Genomic DNA, 12,917 nt, shown 5'->3' on the forward strand with positions numbered 1-12,917 from the left:
TTAATATTTGATATGCTTGCAACACAAAGTTAATTATCACACTATTTCCTGACTAGAGGTGAGAACAAGGATTAAACTCAAAACAAGATGTGTAATTCATCTTCTAAATATGTCCCAACTTGCTGCAAAATGTCAGAATTAAGTTATTTCGCCCATTTTAGCCCGAAAACGAGCTGATTTGTCCGCGATGAAAATGTTCAAATGTTAGTGAGGTCACCAGAGGGGGAATTTTTCAAAGGAGGAAAAAGGGACCTGGTTCGGGGCGAAGCAGAACAAAACTATTAAATCCTTCATCATTTCCCACTCTCCTATAACCTCGTTGCGCTGGTGGAGCTGAGGTCTAGACATTGTGGAAAAGCAATAGCCATCCATCACGTCCGATTATGCCGTTTAGATGTAATTGCAAACCCTTAAGGATCGCTCCAGCATCCTCATCCCCGTACACGTAGACACACAAATGCACACAAGAGCACAAACACACACCTGCAGGGGGGAAGAAAGGGTAGAATATCACTGTTGGTTCAGAGAGAGGGAGAGAGAGAGAGGGAGAGAGCAGGCAGCCACCTCCATACACATTTCGCAGACAATCAAATTAGAGCGGGCGTTCAATACATCACTGACAAATTGTTTATTAAACAAAAGGCTTGAATTGCAGCATAACTGAGAAGGATTCAGGCGACAAGAGAGAAGCAGGGGGGCTCCGAGACTTTTACGTACGTGACTGTATGTGCCCATGTAAGGAAGACATGTTACCCTCATTAACACAAACACACCATTTATGTCCCTTTTCCTACTACTGCAGAGGTAGAGACACCATTTAAAAATGTGAGGATATAAACACCGGAATAAAACAATGTCAACGAGGCCGCGAGCGGGGCACGGCACAAACACTGTTAACGCTGGAAGGGTTTGATTCCCAACGGGGGCCACCCACGTTCAAATGGCACAGTAAAGCACTTTGGTTAAAAGCGTCCACCATATGGTATGTTAATGTGCTCGGATCATTTGTTCCCTGTCATCTCTTATATTGAACAGAGGCGTAATTCATGTATCTCATCGTATCGAGGGCAATTTTGAAGTGACAGCATGTTTTTTTAGCGGGATGTGTGCTGAGGTGCATATGGTCATTATGCAGCATTTATCATTTCACAGATTCCTCTGTGAAATGGCACGACAGTGGATCTCAGGCTGGAATGAGTTATAGTCACAGCAGTTGCAATAAATTCCAAATGCTCCAGAGCTCCACCTGAAATAGTGATTATTTGGTGAAAGGAGTGGTTTGGGAACGGCCATTTTGACATGTTTTGACCTCTATTCCCTGTGACTATACCTCCTATGTCGTATATTAACTTTCCAGACCCGCCTTTAAAAGCTTAGGCGTGATCTTTGTTACTCAAGAGAGATTTTTACTTAAACCAAAGGGGGCCACTTGAGGTAATTGAGGAAATAGGAAATTGTCTCGCAGTTTGAGACTCCTCCTCTGAGGTAATTACATTTCCCTCCTGAAGATAAAATCGATTTCTGAAGTTTGACGAGAAAATTGTGAACAAAAGGTCAGACTTACCTGTTGTTCCTGAAGCTCAGAACCATATTTTGTGGCGTTCCTTTGCAGACGGAGTTGTCAGGAGATGGTTCAATCATGTGATAACAACTAACTCTATATGGACTCTATTAGATTTCTCTATGCTGATTGTCAGCATTTCCAGGTCTTCCTCAACTGCACTCTCGGTGTCTCTGCACCATCGTTGCAGCCGGGGAATGACTGTAACGGGGCTGTAGCTGCGCTTTCTACCTATATATAGTATATTTGTGACATCACAACAGTACAGAAGTATATATATATAGGATAGATTAAGAGCTGTGTGCATTGCTCTGTGTGATCCTCTCACAGATTTGAAAAAAGACATGGAAATCTCACTTTTTATGATAAGCTTCTGAGGGCTCGCAGACGGCACATACAACAAATGTAAAAAGTTAGCGAGATATGTGGCTTAGAAAACGCTAAATATCATCAGATTAGCTAGCGCACAAATCAGATAACAGGGGGAAAAATGAAAAGTTACTCCCCTGAGAGGAAACTTTGGAGCCCGTAATGATGGGCGTAGCGGGTGAGGCTAAAGGTCAGCCGCCGCTTCATTGTACCTACACATGGTGTGATGACGCCTGTCAATCATCCCGAGCTGAGGACCTTTATACCGTGACAAAGGCAGTTCGCAGGCTATTGAGCGAGACAGCGATCCCTTCGTGAGAAATGTCATGGATGTTGTGATAAAAAACGAGGTCAGCCGTGTGCGGAGTACGGGGAGAGTGTCGGCGGCTGATGTCAAAATCCTCCACCAGAGTGTGTTTGTGTCATTGTGGCCTCGCCGTGTCACTGTGGCTTTTTTGCTAAATGATACATCAGCTGCTGTTATTGCAGAGCCGGGAGATCATTATCCCGTTGGAGTGTGTGGGAGCGATGTGCAGATGTGTGTGCGTGGCTTTGTGTGTGGTCGGTAGGTGCTGTGGTGTGATGCATGTCTTTAATAACAGTCCATTAGCTCTCTGCGTGTGCGTCTCCTTTGTATGTAGGCCGGTGTGTGTTTGTGCGCGCTCCCATGTGTGCCCGCGTCCCTGTGAGTGAGTGTGTGGAAACAGAAAGTGCGTCCTTGTGTGGAGACGTGTTGGAAATGGCCGCTGATGGGCCGTGAATCAGAGCCCCAGCATGCTGTTATTTCATGTCGCTCCCAACGGGACGGGCCGAGCACCAGCCGGGCTGCTGTCTGTTATCCCTCACCCCCAGGTTCACTGACCCCAAGCATATTTTTCTTCTTTCCCCTCCTTTGTTTTCCCTTTCTCTTCCCTTCCCCCTCACGCTGCTACTTCTTCCTTCTTTCTTCCATCTCACTTTCTCTTCTCGGTCTCACACTTCACACTCTCTCCCATATTTCATTTTTGACTTCGGCCTCCTGACAGATCCCCGTATTTACTCCCTTTTCAAAAAAATGCCACGGATAATTTGACGCAGTGGCCCCGTAACTGACGCCAGCATCTAAAAACACATGCCAGGACATGTTGGAATTCCTCCTTCCCTCAGAAATATCTCCCCTGTCCCACGCAAATCTATTCACCACCACCCAACGCTGACAAAACGCATAGAAATCCGTGGATATTGAACGCTGCTCGCCCACCACAACAGCAGGCTATAACTAATCCATCTCCCACTACATGTTTTTAATGAGCCTCCATAACCGTTATCCGTATGGTGCAGTGCAGCGTGCTCCAAAATCGAGCTGTTTCCATGACTTTGTGCTGTCAGCAAAACGTGACGAGATGTGTGTGTGTGTGCACATTTGTGTGTGTTGCTGTCACTGAGCATCTGCAACGTCGGCGTGCCATCCTGGTTGATGATTTTCCATCTGGTCAATGTGTGTGTGTGTGAGTGTGTGTGTGTGTGTGTGTGTGTGTGTGTGTGTGTGTGTGTGTGTGTGTGTGTGTGTGTGTGTGTGTGTGTATGGCGATGTGTGTTTGTTGTCTAAACACAGGCGTATTTACCTGCATCATCCTGTCCCTGTCTGAAAATGCAGCAGGATTATTGGAAACAGAAGCTGATGGGAGTGGCGGCAGTGTGTGTGTGTGTGTGTTTGTGTGTGGCGGTAGAAGCTGCCAGGCCCCTTTCAGAAACCCCTATGGGGGCCACATTAGGGCCCTCCAGGGGCCAAATTAGAGGCAGCTAACCAAGTTAGAGATCGGCAACTGAGGGGGCCTGACTGGCAGGGAAGGACTGATTTCACTCCAGCGTCCTGAACTAACACACACACACACACACACACACACACACACACACGCACCTCCTCTCTTTGTTTTGCCACTGATCAGCAAAAGATAAAAGCCGGTTCCTGACAATAGGAGCCTCTCTGTTCTGTTGGGGAGTCTGCAGGGAGATCCTGACAGAGAGGAAAGAGCGATAATGTATTCCTGTAGGTCAGCCTAGATTAGTGTGTCTGTTTCAAGAGGAATGGATTCAACGTAAATTCGCCTTTAATACAGAAGTTTCCTTAAATGAAATCTTATTATGGTTTTAGCCATAGGTTCTTACTGGACATAGTTCCACGAGTACGGCTGTGGATGATGAGAAATGCAGATTCTCTGAGTCTGTTTATGTAGTTGATGGGTCTGTATGGGTCATGAATGGGGGCTAACATTCAAAGGAATTCTTTTCATCCCAACTGAAACTACTAAAAGAGGGAAAAGTTTCCATGTTTTCCAGAGTTTGGTCGGAAAGATGAGTTTTTTTTAGGGAGCTTTCCCTTATTCTTTTATAAAAAGGTCCCATATTCAGAAACTGTGCCTTTAAACGAGCCGTCAGGACCTCTATGATGTTGTGATGTCACAACTATACTGTACATAGGTATAAAGTGATGTTACAGTCATTCCTCATGATGGGGGCAGAGACACTGAGAGTGCCTAAATGGACATTCATTCATTCATTCATCTTCAAACGCTTATCCCGGGGTCGGGGTCGCGGGGCGCTGGAGCCGATCCCTGCTGACATTGGGCGTGAGGCGGGGTACACCCTGGACAGGACGCCAGTCTATCACAGGGCACATAGAGACGAACAGAGACATACAACTATTCACACTCACACCTACGGGCAATTTAGAGTCATCAATTAACCTAACACATGCACGTCTTTGGACTGTGGGAGGAAACCGGAGAACCCGGAGAAAACCCACGCAGACACGGGGAGAACAAGCAAACTCCACACAGAAGGGCCCAAGCCGGGACTTGAACCAGGGATCTTCTCGCTGTGAGGCGACAGTGCTAACGACCACAACACCGTCTTAATCGACAGTATGAGAAAATGTACGTTTTTTTAACATTAAAGCAAAGAAAAGTGTATAAAATAAAATCATATCTGGAATATGTACATTAAATGCAATAGGGCATCCATAAATCTGCATCATTTCAGTGCCAAAACAAGCACAGTTTGAACACATATAGTATCATATGCTGTTAATGTAAAGAAACTTGAGTGGAGTCTGTGGAGAGAATCAACCGTTTAAAAAGTCAAACAGATCCTCAAACATGTCTCAGTAGTGCAAGATTCATAACAGGTATGTGTGATGGACACGCCTGCTTACATAGGCTCAAGACCCGCCCCCCTGCTTCCTGTCACATGTCCCGCACACACTCATGCAGTCGGCAGTGTTGACATTTGTGAAGTTTCACAGGGGATGATCATAAATCCCAGTTTTATGAGTGACTGCTGAACTCTGCAGACTGCTGACCGCACAGCCTTGACATTCAAGAACCACGAGGCATGAAAAAAAAAAACACCCGGGGTTCCAAGTCCCTGAAAGCGCTGATTGATTTGTCTCATGGGGGCAGTGAAAGCCACTCACTGTTAGGGTCAGGCTTGTTTCTGTTTATAAAAGTCTTTGTTCATTAACATCATGACGAGAGGAGATTTGGCAGGCGGTGTTTGCCTTTAAAACACTTAAAGAAGGCTCAGTCTTTAGGCTTTTATTTGCTGTTTTCCACACTTGAAGTGTCCTCACGATTATTCAAATGAAACAGTTTTTTTCTTTGATATAAAGAGAGGGTTAGCGCTGACTAAACAGGCTGTAAATTTCATCCTTTGGAGTGCACAGCCAAGCAGCTATCATCACAGTGAGGGGAAAGAAAGCTTCAAAGATTGAATCCTCCAGGCTGGAATCCAATCAAGTCATTAGGAGTAGGTGGAGCCAGAGTCAAGCTGCCACAACTTAGTTTTTGGTCAAAAGACAAAAAGCAGCTCAGCTCTCTGGAAAAAAACAACAAAAAAAAACACCCCAAACGCAGGTTTTTGTGTGATAAGTTGTAATGGGGTTCAGAGAGGCAGCTTTGTTAGGGTTTGTGCTTCTCCTCTCAGGTGGAAATCTTTGTGCTGCGACGCTAACGCGGTTAAACTTCAGCACCAATGAGACTCAGAACCAAATCCCACAAGAACAAGTGACACAACGCCTCCAGCTGCCAGCATCGCCGCAGACAACCAATCATCAGTCAAACCGGATGGAGCACGGCGCCCTGCCCCGTTATCCTACCACCTACCGCCTCAAAAGCCACCAGCTCAAGAAGCCAGATGCTGGGAAACAAAAGCCCCCCTGGCCTCTTGTGGAGCAGACACCAGAGGCCGAAAAGCTGACCTCAGAGCAGCTGGAGCCAGAGGTGGCTGTAAAACTGCCTTTTCGAGGCCCAGATCTGAACCCGTCTGTCAAACAGCAGTCAAAGGTAGGACCTCTGCGCAGCCTTTCTGATCTTCTGCACCAGTTAAGTTTGGTATAATTCAACTTGAATGATATTGCAGGTGCTGATGCTGGTGTTTGAGCAGCGTGTGCCTGTGCCAGCAGACAGCCTGGCAGCACGCTGTGGAGAGGCAGAGGTCACCGTAGAGGTCAGACAGAACTTCTTAGGTAATGGCTGCCGGTGACTTGTTTGAACTGATCAGTTGTCTACAGTGTCTTGTGCTTTTGATGTCTGAAAAAGAAAGGGTTCGGGTTAGAGCCCTGAACTGGAAAATTGAATTGTACGGTAAAGGTGGGACACTCAATGCTGATTACTGCGAATGGCACAGACTATAGGGACCTGGGTGATCAATACTGTGTTTCCTTTTATTTCTTCACTCCGAGAAGCAGCATTGTGCATGCCTGATCTGTGCTCAACTACTGACTTTCAGGGATGCATTAAGAGCCCTTTTTCTTTGTCCTGTGGCTGAACCCTCACTGGCTGTGAGTGTTATTGACTGGACCAGGAAAAGATATGGCCTCAGGTAATGGTCTCTAATTTAAGCTGCACCTTTTTCCTCTTTGTTCCTAGGAAACGGTCAGTTGATCCGTCCAAGTGATCTGACCTTAGGAGGCTGCGTCGCCCTGGACACCCATCAAAGCGTCATGCGGTTCCAGACGGAGCTACACGGCTGCGGCAGCACAATAACGGTGTGTGTGTGTGTGTCTCCTTTTCAGTGTCCGTCTCCTCTTCTGTTTAAAGTAACCGTTTCTTTTCTTTCTTTTAGATGACTGAAGACACCCTCGTCTACTCCTTTTCTCTGATGTACTCTCCGACACCCATTGGCAACACCTTTATTTTAAAGACCAACCCTGCTGAGGTGCTAATTGAATGCCACTTTCGAAGGTAAAGTCTCATTATTTGGCATTTCCCCCCCCTAAGGGTCTGCCAAGTTCAATTCTCTACCTGCTGTTAGCATCAGTAGGTCTCAAAATAGGCCACATGTAGTATTAAAAAGTAATTATTTTATATGGCAAGTCATCATATTTTAAATTGCACTCTGTGGTATTAAAATGTCTAAATGTTTGAATTTAAGTCCCATATTGTAAAAAGCAAAATACTATGTCTTTTTTTTAAATAAAAAGCAGGTCAAAGACTTTCCTTTTAACATTAAAGCATGTAAATGTATCCGAGTAAGCACCTAGATGAGCAGAATATGGGGCCTTTCACTTGTCGGACCCTCCAGAACCATGTTAATGTCGTCCTTACCTGTGTTACTGTATGCTCTCCTCTCTCTACTCCCATATTTCTTTTGAGTGAGCCATACACTCTCCACCCCCCATGGGCCTCTCTAGTGAAATGCCCGTCCTTCCTGCAATTGTCCTCACAGGAGGCATTATGTGAGCAGCGGCGGTGTGAGGCCTACCTGGATGCCGTTCGCCTCGCACGTGTTGGCGGAGCAGCAGCTGCACTTCTCCCTGCGTCTCATGACAGGTGCGTCGCGGAGAGACGACGAGCTCGGGGCGGGTGTTCTGCAAGTTAAAACTTTTAATTTCCGGCGGGAGGTTTGGCTGTAGCTTCCCCACCGACTGCCTTATTGCAATCACTCAAGGCCTCGCAGACGTTGCCGCGACTGTTAAAGATACTAAACGGTGGCTTGTGGAACTTTTTGATGCATGGTGATGAGCTTTAATGACATGCCTTGTAGGCTGCAGGGTCACTCTCCACAACAAAGTCATCAATAAACAGCTGATTATGCTTTCTAATGAATTCACTGCAGAGAGTGACTGCACCAAATTGCTGTTTTGAAAGTCACTTTATGTATTATGAAAGTTTTGAAACCAGTTTGTGCAGGCAGACGCTCCTCTGTTCCAGGTTAATGATGCTCCATCTGATATTAACGTATAGCTTCTTTAAAGTACTTTTCTGTTATTGTCACAGTACCTATATCCTCTTCACTGACCCCCTCTCCCCCCATGGGCATCGTTTAACTTTCATCTAACCAGATTGACGGCCCCAGCATTACCTTTCCACTTACGTTTCCCCTCTTCTGTATGTGATTAGAGGACTGGCAGTCGCGGAGGCCTTCCAATGTTTACTTCCTGAATGACGTGATGCACATCGAAGCGGCGGTCCTCCAGGGTCACCATGTCCCGCTGAGGGTCTTCGTGGACAGCTGTGTGGCCACCATGAACCCCGAACCCAACTCTGAACCCAGATACCCCTTCATCAACAACCACGGGTGAGAAGCTGCAGATACAGTATGAGTCTAAAAGAGTCGGCCAGTCCTAATAATCAAGATTTAGGTTTAGTCGCATGCCACACTGTACCTATTAAGAGCGTTTATTGTTGGCCTGTGTTTATGCATGTGATTCATGTGCCTGTGTGTTTGCCATATAAGGTGTTTAAGTGATGCTAAGCTGACGGGAGCCAAGTCTTACTTCATGCCGAGGAGCCGGGAGGATAAACTTCATTTCAAGCTGAAAGCCTTCAAGTTCCACCAAGATCACAGGAATTCAGTACGAGATGTGTTTATACAATTTACAACTATCATATAGTCAGACAGGTTTTTTTTTTCCTCCCAGCATGTTCTAATAAGCACTCGGATCACTGAGCGCCTTGATGTGACCCGCCAAAGTGTTACTTCAACATCCCTTTTGGACGGTTTTGTTAGTCTCTTACGTGTTAAGTTGGCACACAGTGTCCTCATTGGGAAGTGTTGTTTGAAGGCCTGTGCGTCGTTCAAATACTTTCCAACTGAGGAAATGAAAGTCCTCTCAGGTAACAGACTGGGTGACTGACTGATGTATACATTGAAGGAGCCAGAATGGAGCTGTGCCATACATAAGAGCCAGTATCAACTCTTTTTGCGCATCTGTACAATCAGCGATTCGGATGAATCTTGTAAATGAACTTTGATCGGTTTGCCAAACAGGAAATTCTACTCCCACGTGCAACGGACTGCTTTAAAATCAATCAAAATCAATTTAAGATGCATAGTTGGTAGTTTAGTTTCAATAGCACCTCATCTGATTTATATTGAAAGAAAAAGTAATGGAAATCTCACTTTTTACAGCAGCAGTTACAAAAGTTGTACTTATTTCTACCTTGGGAAATATTTAATTGGTATTTTGGATCGTATTAATCCCGGTTTAATACTCTACATGCTGAATATTAATGTCTTTTAATATCCTCATAGCTCTACATCACTTGTCGCATGAAGGCAACAAAAGTCTCCGCTCCCATCGACTCGCGACACAAAGTGTGTTCCTTCTTGACTGAAGCCAACAGGTGACTCTTATTTGTTATTTTGTTGTTTGTTTAAATAGATATTTTGTCTGCGTTACCGTTTCTCTAATACCATGATAAGATTTATTCAGCCTCTGTAAGAGATGCTTTTCTCGGCTGTGGACAGATGGGTGGCATCAGGTGGAGACAATGAGGTGTGTGGCTGCTGTGAGACCAGCTGCAGTGAGCAGAGGCAGAAAAGAAGCCTCGCAGCAGATGCTGGTACAGTTTACACGCGCAACACTACATTACACACGGGGACGAATCCGGAAACATTTGATGCTGACGCAGGGGAGCATTTTTCAGTACACTTATCGAAAAAGATGCAACACAAAGGTATATTTGCCTGAGCCCAAATGGTTTGCATGCAGCAAGGAGTGAAATCCAATCAGCCACAGACTAACAAAGCAGAGGTGGCGCCCATATTTAGACAAGCTAACTTGCCTTCATTTGGCACACACGGTGTTTATGCATCTTTGGCGGATTGATTTTGAGCTGATCCCTTTTTAATTGTCCAGCCAATCACTCGTATCGTGAATGGTTGATTCAGCCGGCTAAATGCGCTAAGTAGCTTTTACTTTTTTCTTTTTTCCATCCTCCCGACGTTGGACTGGCAGGGTTTCCTCCAGATCTGCAGTGGGAGGGGACAGCGGCCCTGGGCCCCATCCTGCTGGAGGAGCTCATCCTGCTGGAGGAGCTGACCGAGCTGACCGAGCTGACCCAACTCTATTTAGAGCCAGAGTCTCTGCTCCGAAGGCATGAAGTGACTGGAGCAGGTGAGGAGGCTCACTCAACTGGAAAATGCATTCAAACCCACCTTTTTCTGCTTTTCAATTACACAATGCTAAACGCTGTAACTAATGGAACTGTATAATTGTTTTGCTTTCTGCTCTCCATCCTCAGCCTCCTATCCATCAATGGCCCTGCTGTGTGGAGTGGGTGCAGCACTGGCTGTGTCGCTGCTGGTTTTCCTGGGTGCTATCATGTGCAGCAGACAATATAAACCCAATGGATACTTTGTTTGTACCTGATTAAAGCCGATAAAATATTTATAAAAAAACCTTTTCCTTTTTATTTTGGTCTCAAGCAGAACAAAGCACCATGGGTTAGTCTTTTATAAACTAATGACATAAGAATTGAATTGAGAATTGCTTTTAGAGCTAAACATCTGACAGTATTTCTGTTTTTTTTTCTTTTTTCTGCATGTGTACAGTATTTTACTCTCTATATTCCAGGTTAAGTGTTATGGGCTCGCCAGGGTTAAAAGGGGTTAAGCTGTAGTGTCCAGCCTTGCAGAAAATGAACCGACCGTAAAATGTATTCTGTGTACACACACGCTGTATATTGCTCTATCAATCAGCAGGCTCTAATACTAGGAAGGGTTTATACTGTTTTTAAGGCACAAGGATGCAATAAGTGAATACTTAATAGAATATGCTTATGGTTTCCATAATGTGCAGGAGCGTGGCAGGGACGTTTAAAACGTGGGTGTGTGTGTGGGTGACCGGTGAGTGACCTTTATAATGTGAATATACAAGTACTGGACAAATGAGAGGCAAGTGTACAAGGTATGGAATGACCCAAAGTGCCTGGCTTTATGCTTAATTCATGCACGGATGATTTGTGTGGTTAATTCTCAGGCAGCATGCAGCCAGTCCAACCACTGACCCGATCTCAGGGAGCTCATTTAATATGCACTATTACTTGCGAGCCGACGTCTAATTCACTTGAGCTGCGTGAGATTTTTCCGTCTTTTATACTAATGCGCATCTAAAACAAAGAAAAGATGAAATAAAAAGCATTGGTTGTTGTGCTGCACGATAAAACATGAAATAGCATTCAACAATAGTCATATTTTAGCTCTGGGCCATTTTGGGCTTTTCACTTTAATTCACCCCCTCCAGCTTCCTGCCAGTGGTGGAGTATTCCTGAAATGGGGCTCATCATGAACTGTTGCTCACAAGCCCGGGAAGACGAATAGACATAATTAAAAAGCCCATAAAGGCGAGAGCAGGGGCTTTTATTACAGTAATATGTGAAGGCCTTGGTTTAATGGGGTGTTTGTTCCCGTGTGCAGGGCTGACGGCTGCTCTAGTTTACTGCTCCTACGAATATGACCCCCCCTCCCATCTCCAACACACCAGAGGCTAATAAAAAGCCATACCTAATGACACACCAGCAGGAAGCATGACAGCGAAAAGCACACTCGCCGACACACACACACACACACACACACACACACTCGCCTCTCCCTAAAACGAGTCATTGAGGATGCAGGGAAAGGATTTTATTGGGATTTTCAGACAGAATAGAGAACAAAGAGATAAGAACAAGAAATTATTGGCTATTACGTGTTGTGCAAATGTATGAGGAGGCCCGATTTGTACACTGGTGAACACTCTTGACAGCGTAAAGCTCCATTAAAGGTACCATTTTGTAAAAAGTGTGATTTCCATGTCTTGTTTGATTATGAAGCAGGTTGAAGTACCACAGCAAAACAGAAAACAAATGTACACACAGACACCATCTGATCAGAAGTCCCCAGATGTCCTAGCCACACTCCTGCTTAACGTGCAGCAAAAACATCTGCACAATTAAATGAACAATTAGCACGTCTACAATGTTTAATTCAGGATGTGTGAGCCGCTTTTCTCCATCGCATCCCGACGTTGGGGTGTACGCCGCTCAGACAAATGCGTGTTCTTAACACACAAAACTTCCCTGCAGCTTTCAGAGTAGTCAACAGAGTGTGAAAGGTGTTAATGTCTTGTTATGGCCGCAGAGAATCACCATCATCATCATCATATCGGGGACGGTCGCCCACCCACAGATGTCTAACAGTCATGACGGCATGGACCCAAGCTGACGAGCAAAATGGTAGAGAGTCCTGAATCAGCCATTTTACCCCGACAGGATGTGTGACCCCTCGGGCACAGGCACACACACGCATTTTTACTTTTATGCACACAGACACACACACACACACAGGCCATCAAAAGTAATGGTGTGTGTCCAGTGGCAGGCGGGGAGCATCCTCTCATGTCTGGCAGCCATAACGATATTATTGCTGTAGATGGAGCGTGCTGGGGAATATTATTCCACGCCATTGGTATGCTGCAGACGTCCACTCGTACCACACACTGGCGGTGATGACAGAAGTCGGTATTAACACCAGACTTGTTGGTTGATGATTTTGACAAGAAGCCACAACATGTGGGTTCCTCCTCAAGACCAGAAAGCTACTTTTTTTTTTTTTTTACAACTGGAGCCTTGATTTATGCTTCTAAGACAGACATAGGTGATCATTATCACGCTGTGTTATTACTCTGTGCCTCTGAAAAATGCAATGCTATCATTCGCTATTATACTTAAATTATTCACTG

The 12,917-nt window shown here is 45.3% G+C and overlaps 1 protein-coding gene across 1 annotated transcript; it reads left to right on the forward strand.

Annotated features, from left to right (window-relative positions):
- Positions 1-5,844: 5,844 nt before the first annotated feature.
- LOC310964753 (zona pellucida sperm-binding protein 3-like) lies at positions 5,845-12,400 on the forward strand (the record flags this gene model as incomplete). The annotated part of the gene is made up of 12 exons (XM_083938011.1): positions 5,845-6,252; positions 6,329-6,434; positions 6,838-6,956; positions 7,034-7,152; positions 7,637-7,740; positions 8,311-8,488; positions 8,648-8,765; positions 9,446-9,537; positions 9,662-9,756; positions 10,152-10,310; positions 10,438-10,553; positions 12,317-12,400. The coding sequence occupies 12 exons, from the start codon at positions 5,845-5,847 to the stop codon at positions 12,398-12,400; spliced, it is 1,698 nt and encodes a 565-aa protein (XP_083794137.1).
- Between the last annotated feature and the right edge of the window lie 517 nt (positions 12,401-12,917).

The sequence above is a fragment of the Echiichthys vipera genome (assembly GCF_963691815.1).
Source record: "Echiichthys vipera genome assembly, chromosome: 23".
Lineage (NCBI taxonomy): Eukaryota > Metazoa > Chordata > Actinopteri > Perciformes > Trachinidae > Echiichthys > Echiichthys vipera.